The sequence below is a fragment of the Chrysemys picta genome, chromosome 1 (assembly GCF_011386835.1).
Source record: "Chrysemys picta bellii isolate R12L10 chromosome 1, ASM1138683v2, whole genome shotgun sequence".
NCBI lineage: Eukaryota > Metazoa > Chordata > Testudines > Emydidae > Chrysemys > Chrysemys picta.
Window position 1 is genome coordinate 212,704,468 of NC_088791.1, and position 25,982 is coordinate 212,730,449.

General features: G+C 46.3%; 2 protein-coding genes and 1 long non-coding RNA gene across 8 annotated transcripts in view; 1 reads left to right on the plus strand and 2 right to left on the minus strand.

The window, feature by feature from the left end:
- Positions 1-17,870, minus strand: part of POLA1 (DNA polymerase alpha 1, catalytic subunit) — a 349,978-nt gene extending 332,108 nt beyond the window's left edge. For all 3 annotated transcript variants that reach the window (XM_065579286.1, XM_065579280.1, XM_065579281.1), the window contains exons 1-4: positions 17,711-17,870; positions 8,001-8,125; positions 1,469-1,565; positions 557-637 (exon numbers count right to left, since the gene is read on the minus strand). In XM_065579286.1, coding sequence (XP_065435358.1) covers positions 557-637; positions 1,469-1,565; positions 8,001-8,125; positions 17,711-17,738 — 331 coding nt within the window. In that variant the 5' untranslated portion in view covers positions 17,739-17,870. The remainder of the gene's footprint in view (positions 1-556; positions 638-1,468; positions 1,566-8,000; positions 8,126-17,710) is intronic.
- A 3,394-nt stretch (positions 17,871-21,264) lies between these two features.
- LOC122174564 (uncharacterized) overlaps positions 21,265-25,982 on the minus strand; it is a 44,790-nt gene continuing 40,072 nt past the window's right edge. The window contains exons 2-3 of the long non-coding RNA XR_010595800.1: positions 22,945-23,064; positions 21,265-21,403 (exon numbers count right to left, since the gene is read on the minus strand). This is a non-coding gene — a long non-coding RNA (uncharacterized LOC122174564). The remainder of the gene's footprint in view (positions 21,404-22,944; positions 23,065-25,982) is intronic.
- PCYT1B (phosphate cytidylyltransferase 1B, choline) overlaps positions 24,984-25,982 on the plus strand; it is a 63,466-nt gene continuing 62,467 nt past the window's right edge. Inside the window, exon 1 of one of the 4 annotated variants that reach the window (XM_005281501.5) lies at positions 24,984-25,369. In XM_005281501.5, the coding sequence (XP_005281558.2) occupies positions 25,175-25,369 (195 nt within the window). In that variant the 5' untranslated portion in view covers positions 24,984-25,174. The remainder of the gene's footprint in view (positions 25,370-25,982) is intronic. The other 3 variants (XM_005281508.5, XM_005281503.5, XM_005281505.5) reach the window with 3 other exon arrangements.

Sequence of the window (25,982 nt, forward strand, 5' to 3'; positions counted from 1 at the left end):
GACTGTTATAAAGAGGACTGTGATCAATTGTTCTCCATGTCTACTGAAGGCAGGACAAGTAGTAATGGGCTTAATCTGTAGCAAGAGAGATTTAGGTTAGATATGAGCAAAAACTTCCTAAATATAAAGCATAGTTAAGAACTGGAACAGGCTTCCAAAGGAGGTTGTGAAATCCCCCTCGTTGCAGGTTTTTAAAACAGATTTTTTAGATGGTCTAGGCATACTTGGTCCTGCCTCAGTGCAGGGGGCTGGCCTAGATGACCTCTCAGTCTCCTTCATCCCTACATTTCTAAGCTCTGATAATCAACATCTCACACACCATCACCAAGGATAAACAGAGGCTCTGCAGGCCAAACCCTGGTTCCAGACACATTTATGCAACCTCTGTCACTTCCGGTATCAATGACACCTATACAAGTTGTCCTTCCCAGGAAGCTGTGCTAATATTTGGGCTTACTGACCCATTTCCACTGGATGAAGTCAACAGAAGTACCCAATTTTATGCACTTTTTTAAAAAAGCAAACAGAGCAACTTTCAAGAGTTCAATTCATTTACCTTTCTTCTTGGAACCAAGGACATCATCTTCTAGATCTTCATCAAAGATCTCCCTTCCATCTTCTACATAACCTATCCCATCTGTACAAGAAGAAGGTTATAATAAACTTTAAGTGACCCTTTGCAAATTCAGAAAGATGAAATTTAAACTTAATCTCCATCGCTAAGGGGCTTCCTCTGTTTAACAAACTCTTGATTTTTCATTACTTTATAAATCTATATATTTTGAGTATAAAAATAAACTAAAAAACAAACCAAGTTATAATGGGGTTTGGCTCAAAGTAACTACTTTAGTACATGATCAGCTAAAAATATATCTGTAGTTTGCAATAGGGAACCATTTTTAAATGGAACAAAGTCACTGTATCTGCAGTCAATGTAAAATATTTGAATCACTCATCTTGAAAGCGTTATTATAAATTCAACAATGCTTAGGCATAAAGACCCAGATTTTTAAAGCTATTTATGTGTTGCGGCACTCAGCAACACAATGCCTAACTGATTTAGGACTCTGATTTTTGCTTTTAAAAGAGATTTAGGCACTTAGTCTCCTAAGGACTCCTAAATCAGTTCGGCATTGTGATGTTGAGTGCCGCAACACCTAAATTGCTTTAAACATCTAGATCAAACGTCTCGGTTTAGCAGCTCATTTTTTTTTGTCTGTATTATAACTAATAATCTATAGAGGGCACTGAGGCATTTACATTTTGAGGAAACGTCTTCATGAAATCTGATGGAGTTAAGATAATTTCAGGGTAATTTTTATGATTTGTTTTTTAAAATGCATACAAAAGATATTGGAACTTGTGAGCCATTCAACCTGTGGCTTAGAAATATATGCAAGAATACCCACATATATTTTATGCTTCTACTCAGCATATAAAGGGAGCCCCCTAAATGAATCTTACACACCATCATCTACAATCCAATCGTCATCCTGGCGTTCCCTGACCATCTTGGAGTATTGTGCTTCATCAACTTCTTCATAAACACTTGTGAACTCCTCAACCTGCAAGCAAGGCATATTTAGATATACATATTAATTCATACCAGAATTATTCTCAAGCTATCCTATTTTTAATAAAGCAGCTTTATCAAGGACTCAGACTAGATTGGATTTTTCTTCTCTAATCACACCAGGGTGAACTGTTCAGAAATAGCAAGTGTAAGTCTTCCTTCAGTTTGAGGTGTTTTGTTTTTACTTTTTAGTATTGTGACACTATGTACCTCAAAACAGCACCATGGAGCCCCCATATTCACCCCACCGTATAATTATGATCTATTTCATAGAAGGAATACCATGTAAGATATCATATATGAAAGGTCATGATCTGCTGAAACAGATTGTTCGGTCAAAATATGTATATTGTTAGTGTGTATGAAGTTATGAGATTTTGCTGTATGGTTGTTACTGAAATATGTTGCAAGTTTCAGGGACATTCACTGCCAGTCCTCCCTGACAACTAAGGGGGTGATCCACTCCCAGGTGGGTGTTAAATGACCATTAATCAGCAGGGGAGTTGTAAACAAGGAATTTACAAAGCTGTAAGGGAGCTGTGCAAGCATCACACAATGGGAGATTGCTCAATTCTGTGACTCAGCAAAGCCCACCAGGATATGTCTGGGCTAGTGTTTTCCAGGCACATGGACTTAGGATATAAAATAGGGGAGAGTGGCATCATGCTTTTACCTTTCACCTCCCCCACCTATGCTGGAAGCAACAAGTACACTGGGAAGACAGACTTGAACTGAGGAGACTCATCCTAGGCTTAAAGGGGAAGCCTGTCCGGTGTATTGAGAACTAACCTACCTGCAACATCCAGCGGGGTGAGAAAAACTGATTGGGCTAAATACTGCCTAGTCTAATACGGTTCAGGATTTAGGGTCTCTACATTGGTACTTTTGTCAGCAAAACTTTTGTCAGTCAGGGGTGTGAAAAAACCCATACCTGACTGACAATTTCATGGACAAAAGCGCTGGTGTGGACAACGCTATGTCTGATTGTTTAACGCAGTGGATCTAGTTTACTTCGATTTCAGTAAACTAGATCACAGCCAGTCTGGTTGTTTAATGCTGGGAGAGAGACTTTGGATGAGTTAACCTTTAGGAGACAGGAGAATGTCTTGTTAGGCTCTAGGGAAAGAGTATTATGATTTTATTTTACATGTAACCCTTTGTTTCCATTAATTCTGCTTGCTTCTTTTCTAATCTCTATTCCAGGGGTTCTCAAACTGTGGGTCGGGACCCCTCAGGGGGTCATGAGGTTATTTTGGGGGGGGAGGGGTCGCATGCTGTCAACCTCCACCCCAACCCCACTTTGCCTCCAGCATTTATAATGGTGTTATATAAAAAAGTGTTTTTAATTTATAAGGGGGGGGGGTCACACTCAGAGACTTGTTATGTAAAAGGGGTCACTAGTATAAAAGTTTGAGAACCACTGCTCTATTCTCTGATAAATAAAAACTGCCATATGGTTATAGTGAAAACAAGCATAAGTGCTGTAAATTGAGTGGAGAGAGGATTCTGAGATGTACTGTTGCTTTGGGAATAGAGGATCTGTGAATTCTGTGAGCATGCAGTGGAACTGGGGGCTGGATACGCCAAGGGGGTGTTTGGGAACCTCAGGGGCTGGAGTGCACCTACTGCTTGTCTTCAAAGGGACAGCAGAGCCTGCGTGGGCTAAGAGGAGAGTGCATATGTTTCCTGAGACGGGTCTGGGACCTGACCCTGGGCGGGCACAGACAAGGCTTCCTCATGTTAAGGGCAGGTGGTAGTGAAACGCCTCACAATCTTGGGTACTCCAGGGAAGCATCACAGTGCATAAGAACATAAGAAAGGCCATACCGGGTCAGACCAAAGGTCCATCTAGCCCAGTATCCTGTCTACCAACAGTGGCCAATGCCAGGCGCCCCAGAGGGTGTGAACCTAACAGGCAATGATCAAGTGATCTCTCTCCTGCCATCCATCTCCACCCTCTGACAGAGGGAGGCTAGGGACACCATTCCTTACCCATCCTTGCTAATAGCCATTAATGGACTTAACCTCCATGCAGGGCCAGCTCTAGGCACCAGCAAAACAAGCTGGTGCTTGGGGCGGCACATTTTTAGGGGCGGCATGGCCGGCGCCAGAATGCCGCCCCTAAAAATGTGCCTCGGCTGCCCTAGCTCACCTCCGCTGCTGCTGCCACGGCGCGCGAAACAGCTGATTCGCGCGCCGCTACTCGCCCTCCCTCCCAGGCTCTCAAACCTGGGAGGGAGGGAGGGGGAGATCCCGAGCGGACGTTTCGCGCGCCGCTGCTCCCCCTCCGTCCCAGGCTTGAGAGCCTGGGAGGGAGGGGGAGAAGCGGCGCCCGCGCCGCGGCCACTCGGAGTCTCCCCCTCCCTCCCAGGCTCTCAAACCTGGGAGGGAGGGGGAGACTCCGAGTGGCCGCGGCGCCGCTTCTCCCCTTCCCTCCCTCCTAGGCTTGAGAGCCAGGGGGGAGGAGGCAGGGCTGGGGATTTGGGGAAGGGGCGGAGTTGAGGCAGGGCCGGGGGTGGGGTAATTAAATAAGGGTGGGGGGAGGCGGCCAAAATTGTTTTTGCTTTGGGCGGCAAAAATCCTAGAGCTGGCCCTGCCTACATGAATTTATCCAGTTCTCTTTTAAACGCTGTTATAGTCCTAGCCTTCACAACCTCCTCAGGTAAGGAGTTCCACAAGTTGACTGTGTGCTGTGTGAAGAAGAACTTCCTTTTATTTGTTTTAAACCTGCTGCCTATTAATTTCATTTGATGACCCCTAGTTCTTGTATTCTGGGAATAAGTAAATAACTTTTCCTTATCCACTTTCTCCACATCACTCATGATTTTATATACACCTCTATCATATCCTCTTTTCCAAGCTGAAGAGTCCTAGCCTCTTTAATCTCTCCTCATATGGGACCCATTCCAAACCCCTAATCATTTTAGTTGCCCTTTTCTAGTGCCAGTATATCTTTTTTGAGATGAGGAGACCACATCTGTATGCAGTATTCGAGATGAGGGCGTACCATCGATTTATATAAGGGCAATAATATATTCTCAGTCTTATTATCTATCCCCTTTTTAATGATTTCTAACATCCTGTTTGCTTTTTTGACCGCCTCTACACACTGCATGGACATTTTCAGAGAACTATCCACGATGACTCCAAGACCTTTTCCTGACTTGTTGTAGCTAAATTAGCCCCCATCATATTGCATGTATAGTTGGGGTTATTTTTTCCAATGTGCATTACTTTACATTTATCCACATTAAATTTCATTTGCCATTTTGTTGCCCAATCACTTAGTTTTGTGAGATCTTTTTGAAGTTCTTCACAGTCTGCTTTGGTCTTAACTATCTTGAGCAGTTTAGTATCATCTGCAGACTTTGCCACCTCACTGTTTACCCCTTTCTCCAGATCATTTATGAATTAAGTTGAATAGGATCGGTCTAAGGACTGACCCTTGGGGAACACCACTAGTTACCCCTCTCCAGTATGAGAATTTACCATTAATTCCTACCCTTTGTTCCCTGTCTTTTAACCAGTTCTCAGTCCATGAAAGGACCTTCCCTTTTATCCCATGGCAGCTTAATTTACATAAGAGCCTTTGGTGAGGGACCTTGTCAAAGGCTTTCTGGAAATCTAAGTACACTATGTCCACTGGATCCCCCTTGTCCACGTTTGTTTACCCCTTCAAAGAATTCTAATAGATTAGTAAGACACAATTTCCCTTTACAGAAGCCATGTTGACTATTGCTCAACAGTTTATGTTTTTCTATGTGTCGGACAATTTTATTCTTAACTATTGTTTCGACTAATTTGCCTGGTGCCGACGTTAGACTTACCGGTCTGTAATTGCCGGGACCACCTCTAGAGCCCTTTTTAAATATTGGCGTTACATTAGCTAACTTCGAGTCATTGGGTACAGAAGCTGATTTAAAGGACAGGTTACAAACCTTAGTTAACAGTTCCGCAACTTCACATTTGAGTTCTTTCAGAACTCTTGGGTGAATGCCATTTGGTCCCGGTGACTTGTTAATGTTAAGTTTATCAATTAATTCCAAAACCTCCTCTTGTGACACTTCAATCCGTGACAGTCCCTCAGATTTGTCACCTACAAAAGCCAGCTCAGGTTTGGGAATCTCCCTAACATCCTCAGCCGTGAAGACTGAAGCAAAGAATCCATTTAGTTTCTCGCAATGACTTTATCATCTTTAAGCGCTCCTTTTCTATCTCGATCATCCAGGGGCCCCACTGGTTGTTTAGCAGGCTTCCTGCTTCTGATGTACTTAAACATTTTGTTATTACCTTTGGAGTTTTTGGCTAGCCGTTCTTCAAACTCCTCTTTGGCTTTTCTTATTACATTCTTGCACTTAATTTGGCAGTGTTTATGCTCCTTTCTATTTGCCTCACTAGGATTTGACTTCCACTTTTTAAAGGAAGTCTTTTTATCTCTCACTGCTTCTTTTACATGGTTGTTAAGCCACGGTGGCTCTTTTTTAGTTCTTTTACTAAGGGACATCTTGGTGCCAACTGGCAGAGGGAACAGGAGTGCCTAAGGGTTACTGGGATCCCCAGGGTCTAGTATCTTCATTCTAGTTTGCCAAAGGGTGTCATGTAAGGTTTTCAGTGGAGATCTGTGTCACACTGTTCATCATCGTGAAATGTATGTACAGAAAATATGTAAGGAGGTAGGTGTAAATATAGTGAAAATTATTGTTAGGGGCTATGAATTGGGTGGGGTCACCAGAAGGGAATTAAAAAGTTTCTTTCGGGCAAGAGATGTTTACATGCCTGGCTATATGTAATTGAACACTGTATGGATCACAATGGATGCCCATTTATAGTCTGAGCTGAATGCTAATGAAGAAATTTGAAGATTTTACAGAGAGGAAATTTACAAGAAAAAATAAATCAGCAGGAGGGAGTCCTGTTTACATGTGAAAACAACAAATTTCTGGACTATGACTCACTCTGCATCCTTCACCTAGAAAGCAAACACATCAGCTTACTTTGTGTAACAAAAAACAGATCACGGCCAGGGTTGGCTGACGAGCGCTGGAAAGACTCTGGGAGCTAAGCTTTATTAGTCAAAGGGGTATCCAGTGAAATAAGTCTAGATTCTAGAATGCATTTATGACTTTACTTTATATGTAACCCTTCTTCCTGTTTTTACCATACACATATCTAAGTGCTATGTATACTGTTTCTTTGGGAATATAAGATCTGGGAATTCTGAGAGTGTCCCACAGATCAGGGGCTAGGTGGTGCAGTGGGAGACTTGGGGGTTAGAGTGTGCCTACCCTTAACCTGTTAAGAAACAGCTGGACTGGCAAAGGCCTGGAGGGCAGTGCTCGTGTTGCCTAAGGCTCGTGGAGCTGGGGAACTGACCAACAGCAGGAACATACAAGGCTTCCTCAGCTAAAGGAATTGATAGTGAGGTGCCTCACAACCATGGGTACCTCCAGGATGCTTCACAAGGTATATCAACTGCAATGTAAACTTTGCAAACACTTCAATTTAACAAAAAGTTATGAGTGAGACGGGGTCTACACTACCAACTTGCATCAGCGCAGCTACATCGCTGTAGCTCGTCTGGTCTCCCATTGGCTTAACTCCACCTCTGCAAGAGGCTGTAGCTATGTCAGTGGGAGAAGCTCTCCAGCCAACGACATAATCCCCTCCCTGTGTAGAGAGCACTAAGATCGATATAACTATGTCACTCAGAGTTGTGGATTTTTCACACCCCTGAGCGACAGTGTTATATTGAAGTGAGTGTGTAGCGTAGACCTGGCCTGAGAAACAAGGGAATGTTAAGCTGAACATACATCTTGAGTGGTCTGATTATTCCTGACCTCTGTCTACATCCAAGTGGGTGAAAAAAGGCCATCTGATGTTGCATATCTCATTAGTTACTACGTCATTTTACTGCAGTTTGTAGTAGTTCAATACTTCTATATAAATTGACTTTTCCTTTCCTTCCAAGATGCAGTGCCTTAACATTACCATAGTGGATCAGATAATCCTTTGAAAGTCATAAGTTAAGTTGTTTCCTAGTCCACTATTTAATTAATATGTGCTGAAGTCCTGAAGGCAAGTCTTTCACTACAGAATAATTGTCAAGGCAGATCAAACTTCATGCTTAAACAATAAGCCATTTTAATGACTGAAAATTAAATGTTGCTCACCAATTTCTTTAATTTCCAATGGCAAGGGACAGAGAAGTGGCAAATACAGAAATAACTACTGTCTCACGAAAAATTTTACTAATAAAACACCTTTCAGGCCAGTTTGTCTTGATTAATACTGTTTTCTTAACGTTCCCCATAATTTCCAGAAGCAAGTGATCAGCTTTATACAGGTTAGGACAAAGATCAATATTCCCAAACTCAATTTAGGTTTTTATACGGAAAGTTCAAGCAAGAGAAAAGATTTAACTATTTACCTCATATTTTACTTTTTCACCCGCCTTGGCCTTTTTCAAGAGTTCTAGAGCTTCTTGGTGTCCTTTTTTAGATTTTTTCTCACGGCGAGAACGTGATAGCGCAAAACTTCCAGAGTCTGATGTAGCTGAAATCAATATTAAAAACATCAGAAGTACAATTCAACTATGCATTGTTCTTGTTTTCAGACATTTAATCCACAGTAACTGTTTAATATTAATTTTAGAGAAACAATGGTTCCACTGTTGATTACTCCTTAAAAACATGGGCGGAGCGTCCAATAGGCAGGGGAAGACTGAGCCTGCCCACACAGCCCTGCATGGCCCCCTCCCACACAGCCCTGCATGGCCCCCTCCCTTCTCGCTGCTAGTTGACCCCAGCCCAAGTAGGCTGCTCCTCTTCCAGGAAGGGAAGCTGGCTGGGGCTAGGGTGGCTGGGACTTGGAGTAGCTGGGGCTGCCCAGTGCTCGGGGGGGGAGGGGGGGAGAAGGGGGAGGCCACATGCCGCCTGCCACTCCGAAGGGCCCTGGGTGGAGGGCCGCCGCTTCCTGCAGCTCCCATTGGCCAGGAACGGTGAACTGCGGCCACTGGGAGCTGCGGGCGGCCATGCCTGTGCATGGTCAATGTAAACCAACTGTCTCCCGGCCCGCCAGCATATTACCCTGATGGGCCGCAGGTTGCCCACTGCTGATCTAAGGTGTGCCACTCCTTCTCAGTAAGATGTTGTGGCCTTGGACAGAATAATAGGAGAACCTCCTGCTGGGAAGCATGGAAGGAAGAATTCACCTTCAGGACTAAACAATTCCAGAGTCCTAAGCACCACCTGGTCCTTGTGGAACAAACAGTAAGGTTCCTGCACAGAAAAGACTGCCAGCTCCAACACTCCCCTGGCAGACATAACGGGTATCAGAAAGCCAGTTTTGATGGACAAATAGAATGCTGACACTGATGTCAGCGATTCAATGGGATGGCTTGTCAGGGCTCTCAATACAACCAGTTGAGTGGCCTGACTGCCAACTCGGTTAATCAGACTGCTCCCAGGAATCTGGCTACCTGAGGGTGCTCTGCCAGAGAACTCAGGGATCCCACAAACATCATGCTACTGAGGGCAGATACCCGTCAAGCTATGGTGCTGGGTTGGAGAGCTCTGTCCAAGCATTTTCAGAGAATGTCCCAAATAGCTAGTATTTCTAAGATTTGCTTTGTGATCTTAGCACCAGAACTTGGCCCAGATGGAAGAATGCATTTTCAATGTCGATACTCTTCTAGATGAAAGCAGTGTCTTGATGACTTTGAAGGACAAACCCAGCGATACCAGCACTTCCCTTTCAATAGCCAGGCTGTTAAATGCAGCCAACTGACGTCCAGATGATGAAGATGACCTTGTGAGAAGATGTACCATCTCTTTGGGAGTTGTAGTGGAGGTCCTATTTTCAGTCTGAAAACCAGAGTCTCCTCAGTCAATGGGGAGTTATCAATATGACTGCTATCTGTTCTCATTTTATTTTCTCAACCACCTTCCCTAGTAATGGGAAGGGTGGAAACACACAGAGGAGACCCTGCAGCCATCTGGGCAACAGGCAATCTGTCCCCCAGATCTGGGATCCACCTCCCTGGTGAAGTACTTTGGTCTCTTCGCATTCATATGGTTAATGAATATATCAGTTGAGGGAACGCTGAACATTTGGACAATTAACTCAAAGACTCCCTAATTCGGGCACCACTCAGAGTTGTTGAGCTAATCCACTTTTGGTTCGGGTCTCCCTTTACATGAATTGCTCTGAGGAACAGGAGACAGTTCTCTACCCATCACATAATTTCCATTGCTTCTGTGTGTAACACTGGGGTCCTTGCTCCCCCTTGGTTGTCCACACGTGATGGCAGTCGTGTTGTCCGACTGAATCAGGACAGGGTTCCCCTTTAGGCTGGACTGGAACCTTCACTGCACCAGCTTGATTGCTTTTAGCTCTAGAAGGTTTATGATGTGGGCCTAGAACTGTCTGGGCTCCCAAGTGTGCACCCCAGCTCTCCAGGCTGGCGTTGGTTATGAAAACTTGAGGATCTGGGCAGCATAGGGGGATACCTTTGCAAACATTGCCCTGGGCTGACCACCATTTTAAGGAGTTGAACACCTGTGTTGAGACCCCTACGTGATCCTTCATGTGTTCCAAGGTGGTCCTGTACCTTTATGATGAAGCCCTGAAGGCACCTGATGCATGATTGCACCCAGGGAGTGATCCCTATGCTCAATACGAGGAGGCCTAGTAGTTGAAGGCCCAATGCTATAGCAGGCCTCTTGCAGCTCCCAAACAACATGAAGAGGTCCTGAATCTTCTTGAACCTTTCTAATGATGGATAGATCCTTGCTATCAAGGTATTTATGTCCACTCCTAAGTATGTGTTGGTTTTTTTGACATTGATAAAGCGGGTTCTTATAGGATACTCGGTGTCAGCGATGTGGCTCTATGTGCTGTTTCCGGGGACAGTGTTCTGAACAAGTGTCATCCAGGAAGGGGCACACGTGGATAGCCCTACTGAGGTTGCAGGGTATCATTACTGCCAACATCTTTGTAAACACCCGAGGAGCAGAGGACAAGCTGAATGAGAGCATCCAGTACTGATGTTACTTCCTGCCATAAGCAAACCTTAGGAACCTGTGATGGCAAGGTCTGACAGGATTGCGGAGGTATGCGTACGAGGCAGAGTGGCCTCTCTCCGGACTGGAGAGAGAGGGACCTCTACACTCCCTGGTGGGCAGAGCCGAACTCACCCCACTCGTCTCGCCAGAAGCGCCAGGATGGGACAGGAAGTATAAAGGGAGGGTTCTGCAGCTCAGGTGAGCAGCAGCCAGGAAAGGAGACGGACACCTCTATTCTGCTGTGGCACCGGGCAGATCAACCTACACTCTGCAGCACCCTGCCCCCAGAGGAGACAGACCCAGAAGGAGAGTTGCCAGGACTGCCATCCACCATGTACCCAGAGGAGCCAGAGGACTGTGGATTCCAGAAATACCACACCCCAGGGAGGTAGAAAGTAGTCTGGGGCAGCCAACAACTGTCTGGCTACATTGCTGACTGTTCCTAGGTCAGTGTGTTGCGGCTGGATCCCCGCTGACCAGTGGCGGACCACTCCAACACTGCTAGCGCCCTGGGCTGGGATGTGGTGGAGTCGGGCGGGTCTGCGTCCCCCAGCCCGTGCCACGCCACCCCTGAGGTTGCAGACTCCCCACCACGGAGACCTATGCACGTCTACTGTCCGTCAAGCTAGGACGCTAGACTCGGTTGGTGCGGCCCCCTCTCCCCCCAGCCCTTAGATTGTGTGGGTGCTCATCCCTACCTGAGCCCTGAACTGAGCGTTTGCTAGCTGCATTAGCCAGGAGGCTTAGCTTATAGCCTGTGCTCCCTCTAAGGTGCATGCCTGTGCAGCCGCACAAGAGCCATCAAGGGTCGCGAACCCGCCGCGCACACAGGTGAGCATGGAGAATGTGTAGAGAGCGTGGGTGAGGGCAGTGGGGTGGGGTGAGGTGAGGGGCGGTGATGGGGGTTTGAGGGAGCTTGGGGCATGCAGGAAAAGCGCGGCTCTCCCTCGGCCCCAGCCCTGATCGGGCTGCGGCATGGACAGGTACTTCTCTCCCTTGGCCCCAGCCCCCTTTTTTAAAAGGGAGATCTTGTGTTACAGCAATTAAATGTTTCTGTTCTTTGTTCTGCGATGCCTCTGTTTACACATGATTTATGGGGATAAAATACTGCTTATCTGCCAGAAATATATACCTTATTGAGTCTGATCCACATCCTAAACCAAGATTTATACAAGACCATGAAATGCCACACCTTTAGCCAAAGAAAAATATCTTCAAGACACCATAGAATTTTCGTTTCATTTGGGTGACAAATCTCAGTTTAGGTTCAGCTGTGCACTGCCAGTCACCAGATTAAATACTGAACAAAGGGAACTGCAATCTGAAATATGGGTTGCACATTATAGGATTTCATTGTTTTCTGCCCTTCAGAAAAGCCTGTTATGTGTATAAGACTTCAGTCTATGCGTTTGCAATAGTGATAAGGAAGTCGTTCTAATATGATACACTTGAACAGCCAAATCCTCAGCTAGTGTAAATTGAAGTAGTTCCAGTGACTTCATGGCTGCTGTACACCAGCTGAGGATCTGGCCCTACAATGTCAGATTCCAGGAAATCTTTACAGTCCCTTTTACATGTACCATTGGCCATACCTATGTTAATTTTAAAAAAATTATATATATGTTTTTTGTTTCTACTGGTGGCACACATCTACACACTACCTCGATATTGGTGCTGCACATAACAAAATGCATTCCGCGCATGAATGAAAAAATTAGAGGGAACGTTGGCTACAACCTGCTCCCTGCTTGGCCCCGCCCAAAGAGCTAGAGCCCCAGACTGTGAGTGTTCACTGGCTGCCTTAGCCAGGAGCCTGAGGCTGCAGCCTGCCCCGGCTCTGACCCTTAGGGTGGGGCAAAGCTTTAGATTATTAAGTACTGCCCGGCCCAGCTGAGGGGCTACGTGCTAAAAACTACTCAGTGCTCTGCCCCAACCGAGGGTGAGGACAAGTGCCCCAGACTGTTATTGCTTGTTTGCCTCTATTAGACGGCCATGGAACTATAGGCGGCTTACAGCTCGGCCCCGCCAGCGCGACCCAAGCCCAAGGGTTACCGTCCAATAAGGTGAGGCAGAGTGGCCTCCCTCCCCACTGGAGAGCAAGGAACCACTACAGTATCCATCTGCCAGATCCACTGAAGTCAGAAAATCCTCCTTCGACAGGCATGACACCAGAGAGGTCAGGGTCTCCATCTGAAACTTTGTTTTCTTCATCCACTTGTTGAATCATTTGAAGTCTAGAATGGCTCAGATTCCTCCCGCATGCTTTTGAACAATGAACAACATGGGGTACTCCTTCTCTTTGGAGTCTCTCCCTGCTCTCCTCACAAACTCCTGGTCTATTTTTCTCCCAGTGGAGTTGCAGCTGCTCTGGTGGGCAGGGGATCCCACCTCTCCTGCCCGACTCATGGCCCTGGGACCTAACAGAGTTAGGGACCGAAGGCTGAGCACAACTCACCATCTGCCAAGGCCAGGAAGGCTGTCTCATAGACGGAGCACTGTTTACAGTTTGTTCAGTGCTTTTTAGGCTGCTCAGCCATACCAAGAAGGTGCAGAGGAGCCAGCAGTGAGGTTCCAGGTGGGTTCAGTCATCTGACTAAAAACCAACCCAGAGAGGAGGAAAGGGCTAGTGTGGGAGACCACTGCTCACCACTGCCCCCCCCCCTTCAAAAATACTACACTGAAGGTAGAAGATAGGAGGGTGCAACAGAACTGCCATCCACATGCTGCTGCGGAGGCAGAGAATCTGGCCGCAATTGGGCGCAGAAGAGGCACGAACAAAGCAGTGGTGCCAAAATGCTGAACCGGCGCCGTGAAGCTACTGAGTGAGGAAAGTAGCCCAGACATCAAGGATTGTTGGAGCTGCTGAGCTGCAGAATAGGTAGATTGTGGTAATAATGCACCTACAGTAGACTCAGGAAAGGAAGGGTGACAATTGTTAAGCTGCCACCCAACCTCCTTTAGAGGTGCATCAACTGTCACTATCTATGATTTGGAAAGGAAGGTTATTTTAGACGTCTAACTTTCGTCTTAATGCTTTTATTTAGTCTCTCAGTGACAAGCAGTCCTAGAATGCATCAGGCAAGATATTTTCAGTAGAGACAGGGAAGTGTTAATACCATTATAGAAGACACTGGTGAGACCTCACCTTGAATACTCTGTGCAATTCTAGTCTTCCATGTTTAAGAAAGATGAATTCAAACTGGAACAGGTGCAGAGACAAGCTACTAGGATGATCAGAGAAATGGAAAACTTACCTTATGACTTTCCTCCATAAGGAAAAACTACCTTATGGAGAGAAGACTCCAAGAGTTTGGCTTGTTTAGCAGACAAAAGAAGACTGAGAGGAGATACGATTACGCTCTATAAATAAAACCGAGGGATAAGTACCAGGGAGGGAGAGGAGTTATTTAAGTTAAGCACCAATGTGGACACAAGAACAAATGGATATAACAGGGGTAGGCAACCTATGGCATGCGTGCCGAAGGCAGCATGCGAGCTGATTTTCAGTGGCACTCACGCTGCCCAGGTCCTGGCCACCGGTCCAGGAGGCTCTGCGTTTTATTTTAATTTTAAATGAAGCATCTTAAACATTTTAAAAACCTTATTTACTTTACATACAACAATAGTTTAGTTATATATTATAGACTTATAGAAAGAGACCTTCTAAAAAGGTTAAAATGTATTACTGGCACACGAAACCTTACATTATTAGAGTGAATAAATGAAGACACGGCACATCACTTCTGAAAGGTTGCAGACCCCTGGGATATAAACTAGACATGAAATTAGACAAATGTTTCTAACCAGCAGAGAAGTGAAGCTCTGGAACAGCCTTCCAAGGGGAGCAGTGGGGGCAAAAAACCTAACCAGTTTCAAAACCGAGCTTGATAAATTTATGGAAGGGATGGTATAATGAGATTGCCTACAATGGCATGTAGCCGATCTGTGACTGCTAGTAGTGAATATCTCCAATGGCTGGTGATCGGACACTAGATAGGTGTCCCACCAACATACCTTCCGCCTCTAGCAGAGGTGGAGTGATTATGGTGACGGGAGAGTGCTCTCCTGTCAGCATAGAGCATCTTCATCAGACACGCTACAGCAACGCAGCTGCACCAGAGTAGTGTTTCTAATGTAGACCTGCCCCCATATTCATGTCAGATTAACAGATTTATTCTTTTAGCCAGCACGACTGATTAAAATGTAAAGACCTGTTCTAAACCAAAATAGTTAGATAATAAAGTAGCACATTGTAAGTTACTGTTTGCAAAGCTCTATCATTGAGGTCCAGTTCCCACAAAAAGATCAACAGAGGTTGACCCCCACTAACTGTAATGGGGCTCATGCAGACGCAGAGGTACACCTTCACAAAGTTCTTTGCAAGATCTTGGCCTGCTTATATCGAGGGCCCTACCAAATTCACAGCATCTCCCACAGTTCTACCCAACCTGAATGGCTATGAGTCAGAATGTCAGATGCTGAGTAGGATCTTTACTATGTGACCCCCCCACCCCCTTTTTTGGTCCACTGAATATAGCTGGACAGTTGCCTCTGAAGTATTTGTTATTATATTGATAAAAATTTTTACAGCTTTGGAATAATTTGTCTGCCCATGAGCAGGAGCAGAGGAGTCATGGCCAGAGCATGTGAAGCTCTGTGAAGCTGCAGAATGAGGAGAGCAGCACAGACCTCAAAAATTGTGGGGGGGCAGGGTCTATATGGGGGTGTTGTATTTGGGCTCCCTTTGAGCAGGTCTTGGATTTCTTTGGCAGGGGGTGGGGCAGTGCTGCAGGATCTGGATGGGGGGGGGGGGGAAATGCATCCCCCACAGCTGCTGGCTAGGAGCAGAGTTCTGAAGGCAGTGCAGAAGTGAGGGTGGCTGTCAGCCCCCAAACCCAGATGGGAAGCTGCTAGGAAAACCAGAATGTATGGCAATCCACCCCCACAATATTCTGCCACCCTCACTTCTGCGCTGCTGCTGGCGGTGGTGCTGGTTTCAAAGCTTGGCCATTGCTCTCCAGCTCTGAAGGCAGCATCCGACAGCAGCAGCACAGAAGTAAGGGTGGCAAACCCACAACCCCCCCTATAATAGCCTTGCGAACCCCCCCACCCCAACACTTTTTTGGGTTGAGATCCTCATGGTTACAACACCCTGAAATTTCAGCTATAAACATCTGAAACCATGAAATTGACTATTTTTAAAACCCTACAACCATGAAACTGACCAAAATGGACAGTCAATTGGTAGGGCCCTACATATAACCATTCAGACGGCTGCTGCAAAGATTATGTTCCTAGCCTGCTTTGACCATGTCACCACCCTTGCTGCACCCATCCACTGGCTCCTCTTTCTCCATTGCAGTGGTCCCCAATCTTTCCATGTGGCAGGCACCGGACAACTAGCCGCCGAGGAGCATGGCAACCGGACAAGCAGCTGCCGAAGTGCGGCCAAGAAGCAGCAATGCCAAGAAGCATCGCCGCCGAAATGTGGCCGAGAAGCGGCAATGCCAAGAAGCATTGCCGCCAAAATGCGGCCGAAAATCAGTGGCATTTTGGCAGCACCGCTTCTCAGCGGCATTTCAGCAGCTGCTTGTCTGGCGGCCAGTAGGCGGGTGCACATAGATGCCATGGCGCCCGCAGGTACTGCGTTGGGGACCACTGCTCTATTGCACCGAACATAAGTTATTTGTCCCAACCCTACCTATCATCTTTCCTTCACTAACAAGATGTTGACTCCCGCCTCCAATCTACCCATGATGTCAGCCTCCATTGCCCACTTGTTAAATTTTCGATCAAGTGCCGTCATGCTTCCTTCTATGCTGCTCCTCATGCTTAGGAGAAGCTACCCATAAACATTTGCAAAACTAACATATTATCCTGCTTAAAACTCTCCTTTGCTGCGATACCTACCAAAATAAAAACTTGTTAATGGTTAGGTTGCTACTATGCTGAACTCATTGCCTATCATGCTAACCAATATTATCACGGTCTCTTGGTACCCCCAGTTTGTCTGTATCCACATGTTGTCCCTTATCGGATACTAGACTGTAAGCTCTTTAGAGGCAGGGACCATCTTTTTGTTCCATGTTTGTACTGCACCTGGAACAATCGAGTCCTGGTCTATGATTAGGGATCTCAAGTGCTATAATATAAATAATAGTGGTTTCTAGTTATTGTTAAGCCACAACAGCAGTTTAAAAAAAAAATTATGTCAAATACACAGAATTAAACTTTGTTTGCATGCTCTGAGGTATTTTCACTCTAAGCAAACTGAATACAATTTCTCTGTACCCTGATTTTGATTTTACTAGATTTAGAGGGTGAAGGAATTCAGGGCTCAAAACAGTAATGTTATGGCTCAAAACAGTGATGATATGAGGAAAGTCAGCACCTATCAAGTATAGAAAACTGTCCTAAAAACAATGACATCTTGTGGGCTGGAGGGGAGAGGGAGAGTACACTTCTGCTAGGCATGATTGTCATCTACACTATGTTTTCATGAAACAGCGAGGGGGTTTTAAATTAAAAAGGGTTATAGTTCTCGCTTCCCTATGTTTACTCCATGCATTTTACAGCATTTCAGGTACAGACATTTACCTCTATGTATGAGCTTAAACCCAGCCCGGAAAGAAGAAAAAACATTCTCAAAAAAAAAAAAAAAAAAAAAACAAGTGATGCAAAACCACAAATTCAGCAGGATGACACAGGGACCAGTGTCAGCACCAGATTCTTTTAACACGCCGGTGTGTTTATTTTTTTAAGACAGACTCGATTTCAACACACTCTCCCTGTCACCTTCCAAGGAGAATCTTGGGGACACCAATGAAGTGCCCCCCCCGAAAAGCACCCCAAAACCGGCCACTCCCAACTGCCCCGCCCAGATCCTGCAACACTACCACCCCCGCCCAGGAAATCGGAGACACGCTCAAGGGGAGCCCAAATACAACACCCCCGGCGCCCCCCATGCAGAGCCTGCCCCCTACCGCTGCACCCGTGTCCAGCCGCTACCCGCCCCCAGGCTGCGCGAGCCCCCCACGCCCCGTGCAGCGGCCGCACAGCCCCGCCCGCCTCTCACCGCCGCGCCGGCTCTCGCTCTCCGCCATGGCCCCGACCACGCTCGCTCCGCTCGCGCCAACGCGCCCGAAAGTGGCGCGAGAGAGGCGACCCAGGCGCCCCGGCCGGACGGCCAGCCAATCAAAAGCCGCGGCGCGTCCCGTCTTTCTGCAGCCCGCCCCGTTCCACCCTCTTGTGCAGGTCGAGGGGAGGAGCCGGAGCTGCGCGCGGGCGCACTGGGTGTTGCGAGTAATCTCTCTGTTTGCGGCTCCGGCTCTGGAGGAGAGAGGCGCGGGCGGGCGGGTGCCTGCCTGATGGGGCGAGGTGCGTGGCTGCTGCCCCCTGTCCGCAAGTTGCGACGCTTCCCGCCAGCGGAGAGAGGGTGGCTATTTATGGACAGGCGCCCCTGGGGGGCGGTCGGTCGCCACTGAGTTCCAGGGGAGTAGGGTGAGGCCTTTTGTGTCCGGGGAAGGGAATGAAAGGACACGGCTATGGGGTTTTTTCCTCGTCCTGGCTCCGGGGAAATAATTTGCAATTTATAAACTCATGCTGGAGGCTGCAGAAAAGAGCCATTTCGGCCCACGCTAGGGGTGGCTAGACACCAGCATTGCTATCGCTGCAGCCTGCACCTAGCCCAGTGCGGGTCACGTGCCCTGCTGGCCCCTGGGTAGGGCTCCTAGGTGCTAGAATAATAAACGCGTGTACATAGTAAAACTAACACTTCACAGCTTGCTTGCTCGGTGTATGGGTAGAAAATGAAGGCTTCATCCACGGCATTTGTCCATAGGAACAGACCTAAGAGAAGAGGTTGAGCCATTTGAATGCGGGCGCTGGTGGTGTAAGCCAATTAAAATCAGTGGAGTTACACCAAGGATGAATTTAACCACTATGTTAACTTCCCCTCCTAGGTTTCTGAGAGCAGACATCTGATTTTTGTCCATTGCAAAAGAAAAATCAGAAATCAGTGAGGCTAGAACAGTCTTTGTACCATATACAACTCATAAATCCATCTGCAAAGAATCAAGGAAATATGAAGGCTCCAGATTACCTTCAAGTCCTCTGTCCCTTGGTTAGAATGCTTCCATCAGTATATGTTCATAGTCCAGAGGTTGGAGCAGGAATCAAAAACACTGTCTAAACACCTTCCATCCCCCCCACCCCTTCCCTCTTGAGGACTCCTGTGTAACAGCACAATACACCTGCTAACAAACTTAAACAAAGGCTTTGTTTAAGTTTGTTAACATATGTATTGTGCTGTTAAACCCATAAAAAGAACGTATGCCTTCCCATGCCGCAATGCTGCTCCGTTAAGGAGCAGACTGCAGCTCCACCCCCACTCCAGAGGGCAGGGGGGCCTAGCCTCCCCAAGTCTTTCCGGTACCTCATACCCGCTAAAAATCTCTTGCCGGCACTGTGTACTGTAGAGTAAACCCTACTTGCACTTCTGCCTTGAAATCAAAAGAAGCTGCAGGATTCCCAATCAGCAGAAACTGCGGCTTGTATAACTTCATCATTTCAATGGCTAAACCGAACACTGTGGGAGCAGAGGTAAGGAGGACTACGTGGAGCTAGGGGTATGTCTACACTACAGGATTAATCCGAATTTATATAATTCAAATTTGGGAAACAGATTGTATAAAGTCAAATGTATGCGGCCACACTAAGCACATTCATTCGACAATGTGCGTCCATGTTCCGGGGCTAGCGTCGATTTCTGAAGCGTTGCACTGTGGGTAGCTATCCTATAGTTCCCGCAGTCTCCCCCGCCCATTGGAATTCTGGGTTGAGATCCCAGTGCCTGATGGGACAAAAAACATTGTCGCAGGTGGTTCTGGGTACAGCCTCACCCCTCCCTCCCTCTCTGCATGAAAGCAACGGATGGCAGACAACCATTTCGCGCCTTTTTTTATGGGTGAACACTGCAGACTCCATACCACGGCAAGCATGGAGCCCGCTCAGCTCAAGACAGCAGTCATGAACAAAGCAAGGGAAACAAACACAGACTGGTGGGACCGCATAGTGTTGCAGGTGTGGGATGATTCCCAGTGGCTGCGGAACTTTCGCATGCGTAAGGGCACTTTCATGGAACTTTGTGACTTGCTGTCCCCTTCCCTGAAATGCCAGAATACCAAGATGAGAGCAGCCCTCACAGTTGAGAAGCGAGTGACGATAGCCCTGTGGAAGCTTGCAACGCCAGACAGCTACCGGTCAGTCGGGAATCAATTTGGAGTGGGCAAATCTACTGTGGGGGCTGCTGTGATGCAAGTAGCCAAAGCAATCACTCAGGTGCTGCTATGAAAGGTAGTGATTCTGGGAAATGTGCAGGTCACAGTGGATGGCTTTGCTGCAATGGGATTCCCTAACTGTGATGGGGCGATAGATGGAACCCATATCCCTATCTTGGCACCGGAGCACCAGGGTACCCAGTACATAAACCGCAAGGGGTACTTTTCAATGGTGCTGCAAGCACTTGTGGATCACAAGGGACGTTTCACCAACATCAACGTGTTGGGCTGCAGCAAGGGACTGACTTTCCGGACCAGAAAATAACCGTTGGGGATGTTGAAATGCCAATAGTTATTCTTGGGGACCCAGCCTACCCCTTAATGCCATGGCTCATGAAGCCATACACAGGCAGCCTAGACAGGAGTCAGGAGCTGTTCAACTACAGGCTGAGCAAGTGCATAATGGTGGTAGGATGTGCATTTGGCCATTTAAAAGGTCGCTGGCGATCGTTACTGACTCGCTCAGACCTCAGCCAAACCAATCTCCTCATTGTTATTTCAGCTTGCTGTGTGCTCCACAATCTCTGTGAAAGTAAGGGCGAGACCTTTATGGTGGGGTGGGAGGCTGAGGCAAATCGCCTGGCTGCTGATTACGCGCAGCCAGACACCAGGGCGATTAGAAGAGCACACCAGGAAGCGCTGTGCATCAGAGAAGCTTTGAAAACCAGTTTCATGACTGGCCAGGCTACAGTGTGAAATATCTGTTTGTTTCTCCTTCATGAAAACCCGCCCCCTTTATTGACTCATTCTCTGTAGGAACCCACCCTCCCCCTTCCCCCAGCTTGCTTTCAAACCAAATAAAGTCACTATCTTTTAAAAATCATTTATTCTTTATTAATAGATTATAAAAAGAGGGAGGGAACGCGGGTGGGGTTTGGGAGGAGGATCGGCGGGAAGGAAAAGGCCACTAAAAAAAGGTTAAAAAAATGACAGCCTTTTGCTTGGGCTGTCCACTGGGGTGGAATGGGAAGGTGTACAGAGCCTTCCCCCCCCCCCCCCCCCGCCGCATTCTTACACATCTGGGTGAGGAGGCTATGGAACATGGTGAGGGGGGATGGGGGTTATACAGGGGCTGTAGCGGCACTCTGTTATCCTGCTGCCGTTCCGGAGCATGTCTGTTTGCTCACGCAGCAGCCCCAGTGTTGCATCCTGCCTCCTCTGATCTTCCTGCCGCCACCTCTCATCTCGAGCGTCTCTCCTCTCCTCACGTTGGTCCTTCCTGTCCTCATGTTGGTCCCTCCTGTCCTCACATTCACTGGCTTCTTTCCTATACTTTGAAACCGTGTCTTTCCATTCATTCAGATGAGCTCTGTCACTGCGGGTGGATTCCATGATCTCTGCGAACATCTCGTCTCGCGTCTTCTTTTTCCAACGCCTTATCTGTGATAGCCTTCGGGACGGAGGAGGGAGGCTTGAAGAATTTGCAGCTGCTGGAGGGAGGGAAAAAAGGAGAGAATTTTTTAAAAAGATACATTTTGCAGAACAATGCTTATACTCTTTCACGGTGACCAACACTATTCACATTACATAGCACATGTGATTTCTGTGCAAGGTCGCATTTTGCCTCTTAATATTGAGTGCCTGTGGCTTTGCTGCTAGAGATCACAGACGCAGGTCCGGGCAACAGAATTCGGCTTGCATGCGGCCATGGTAAGCCATTGTCTTTCGGCTTCTGCGCCCTCCTTTCCCACATACCAAGCAAAGCCCATTGAGTGCTGCGGTTTTCCTGTTAACATTCAGCAGCAGAAAACAAACTAACCACCCCCCCCCCCATCCAATTCTCTGGATGATCGCTTTATCCCTCCCCCCACCGCATGGCTGGTATCAAGGAAGATCCCTGCTAGCGATATCACTCTCCTGAGGATTACACAGCAAGATAAAGAACGGATGTTGCTTGGATACTGGGTTGGGAGGGTACTTCAGTCAGGCTGAGAAAAAGATCCTGGCTGTTGGGGAGAACGGAGTGCTGGGTGCTCTCTGCAAGCTCGTCCTCCTCCTCCTCCTCTTCCCCATCCGCAGAATCCTCAGGTGTAGCTGATGAGATTATCCCCGCCTCGGAATCCACGGTCAGAGGTGGGGTAGTGGTGGTGGCCCCCCCCAGAACTGCATGCAGCTCGTCGTAGAAGCGGCATGTCCGCGGCTCTGACCCGGAGCGACCGTTTGCCTCCTTTGTTTTTTGATAGGCTTGTCTGAGCTCCTTGACTTTCACGCGGCACTGATCTGAGTCCCTATTGTGGCCTCTCTCCATCATGCCCTTGGAGATTTTTTCAAAAGTTTTTGCATTTCGTCTTTTTGAACGAAGTTCTACTAGCACTGAATCCTCTCCCCATACAGCAATCAGATCCAGTACCTCCCGTACGGTCCATGCTGGTGCCCTTTTTCGATTATCGGCCTGCCTGGTTACCTGTGCTGATGAGCTATCTGTGGTCACCTGTGCTCTCCACGCTGGGCAAACAGGAAATGAAATTCAAATGTTCGCGGGGCTTTTCCTGTCTACCTGGCCAGTGCATCCGAGTTCAGATTGCTGTCCAGAGCGGTCACAATGGTGCACTGTGGGATAGCTCCCGGAGGCCAATACCATCGAATTGCGGCCACACTAACCCTAATTCGAAATGATAAAATCGATTTCGGCGCTACTCCGTTCGTCGGGGTGGAGTACAGAAATCGATTTAAAGAGCCCTTTATTTCAAATTAAATGGCTTCGTTGTGTGGATGGGTGCAGGGTTAATTCGATTTAACGCTGCTAAATCCGAATTAAAGTCGTAGTGTAGACCACAAAGCAGAGCAGAGTACGGGCCTTTTGCATCAATCTTGCCAGCAGTGGAAGATGCTGACTCTTGGCAGAGGGCTCATTCAGGGGAAGACATTTCCTCCTGCTGCTTAGCACCAGATTTCTAAATTGACCAAGCAGCTGGGGACAAGGCAAAGAGCCTTGTCTCCTTTCTCCCTGTCCACAACTGGGGGAGCATACCTCAACTTTGCTTGTTACACTCCTATTGCTACGCAGATGTCTTCAGTCACATGCATCAGAGCAGTGCCCCAGCTTCAATCCAGGAGCGAAGCTGGGGTCTGGAAAAATCATACATTTAACCTGAAATTACACAAAAATAAAAATTATTTGAAATGCTTTTTAAAAGCATCAGTTGAGATTTTACTAAACTTTTACTATGTTTCAATTGGTGTGATCTCCCTGTAACAAAGTGATATTTAGGGCCCTAGTGAAGATTTGTGGTCAGCATTTTCTACTGGGATGTGACCTTTGACTTTTCTTCAGAATGGCAGTTTACCAACAGTGCTGACCAATCACAATCCATATTACTCAATCCCTCGTTTGTATACAGATTGTGTTCATTTGAGACGTACATGCTGCTCACAAAGGGAGAAATGTGGTAACTCCAGAAATGGTGTGAGAATTCCTAAATGCACAGACTGCTTATAGCCCTTCGTCTTTTCAGCATCTGAGTGAGTAGGATGTGCACCATCATATACTTGTTTCCCTGCTGGTGCTAGGTCCTTACAGAAATGGTAAGAAGGACAATATGGTTTATCCTCCAAAATCTAAAAGAGCTACTCTTTATGTTCTAAAACAGACTGATGACAACTATTTTACTTGTCTACAAGTGGATTGGACATTCCTTTATGTAGATTAGTGAACCTGTGCTGTGAGGAAAGAAGGAATGCTAGTTTTTAATCCTAGTTTCTTACCTGTTTACGAGCGTTTTACCTACCATTATCAGAACATTGTTGGCTCTCCTTGTCATACGGATTCTTAGAGCATGAAGGAACATTGAAGACAGTAGAACAAATTCTTGAGCTACCTATAAATAACCCTGTTCTACTTGGATCTGTGCATATTTTCCCCAGTGTATCCATTGCCTCTTTAATGTGTGTACAGCACAAGATCATATCACTGAGGAAAAGTGGACGACAAGCAAACTATACATTAAAAGAAATTAGTCCAGTACTGCCAATCCCAAAGGTTCAAAATTCATGAGTCAAATCCCCAAAAAATCATGTTGGGGGTCTCTGTGTGTGCGCGCACACGTGTGAGAGAGAGAAGATTAAATTGTGTTTTTTTGGTCTTTTCGATTTTTGAACTGCCTCTGTTTGGCCTCAGTGTGTGTATGACAATTATGGATGCCAACTCTCTGAAATTTATTGAGTAAGGTGATTGTAGCTCTTACTGCAAGAACTCTCACTCCTACATCTGCCAACTAGAGTTGCCAGTTTTGGTGGGACATATTCCTGGAGATTTCATCACATGACAATCTTTAATTCCTGCAGACTCCAGGCCAATCCTGGAGGGTTGGCAACCCTACTGCCAACCCCCAAACCAGTTCTGTCCCCATCCAGTCCCCATGTTAAATCTGCCCCCACATTAGCATGACAAGGTGGGTGAGGTAATATCTTTTATTAGACCAACTTCTTCTGGTAAGAGAGAAAAGCTTTTGAGCTTCTGTGTAAGATCAAAAGCTTTTCTCTCTTACCAGAAGAAGTTGGTGCAATAAAAGATATTACCTCACCGACCTTGTCTCTTTAATATCCTGGGGCCAACATGGCTACAGCAACACTGCATACCACATTAGCATGTCACACCAGTTCTGCCCATATCTCAGCTCTCCCTTCACATCAGTTCTGTACCTCCAGGCCCCTCATCAGTTCAACCCCGACATCAGTTTTACCCATCTCAGCCCCCTCCCATAAATTCTGCCCTCAGATCAATTCAGTATAAAATATGTAAACCATTTCAACAGTTTGTGTTCATTCAGTGTCTTTGTAAAATACTTTGGAATTTTGAACTGGTCACATTTTTTTTTTAATTTAAGCAAAGTAAATCCATTCTGGCTCTTTGTCATCTGTTGTACAATCAGAAGAACATCTGTCATTCAGGCAGTACCAGCATTTGAGCCAGTACACAATGACACAGTTAATTTATCAAACAAATTGTTGCCAAAGCTCCACTGTGGGACAGTGCAGATTAAACAATGTCCTTTTCACTAATGCCTGGCCAGTTCTGACATTCAGCTCCGACACAACAGCAATGAGTTTGTTTCCCAGAGCATAACAAGTGCTGCAGAAAAAGGGACTATGGGCTGCAGAAAAGAAAAACAGCTAGTCAGATTTGGGTCTTCATATGCTAAATGGCCTTATCACAGCAGATTAGTTGGAGCTGATCTTTAACCTCTCTTGAACAATTTGGCATGACCTTTGTTTTAAATACAAGAAGTGGAAATTTCAATTTTTGTGCTCAAAGTAACTCAAGGTTCGGTCAAGGAAAGTGTGAAAGCTGCAAAGAGAAGTGTGAGAGAAGCAAGTTAAGGAAGATGGTAGGCTGCCAAAAACGCAGGACAGAGGAGGAAACTCAGGATACCTATACATCCAAATTTCAACGAAAGGTAATTTAGATTTTTTTCATGTTTTTTCTGCAAATTATAACAAACATACAGGTTATGAATAGAACAAATTAGGAATTATCATTGCAGCCTTAAGAAAAGCAAATACAATCATTAATAAGAGATTTTTTCCATCAGCTCATCTTTATGTCTAGTTGTTGTAGTATGTACTTGATCTTAATAAAGTACAGTATTATTGTAAGATAAATAGTTAAAATAATACTTCCTTGTTGAGGCATTGTACACCAAGTTTATACTTGTAAATGTTAGAATCTCTTGAAAATGCAGGAGTAAAATATTAATAGAATGCAGGCAGATCATAAATTATAGTAGTGTTAGCAAATTTCACTGCCATACTTTGTTTAGAAATGTCTAACCATTATTTTATCATTTTTATATACCATATATCTTTCAGAGCATATGTATATATGCACATGTACACACATTCGGAGTGCGTATAGTTCAGTAATTCTTTTATTTCTTCTATGTATTGGTCTGAATTCAGTCTTGCTGTAACTCCATTATCATCAGGGTTTATACCAGGGATGAATTTGGCCCTTTGTAACTATTCCAGGAATGACTTATCAAACTGTGCTATTTATACCACATTGCAACG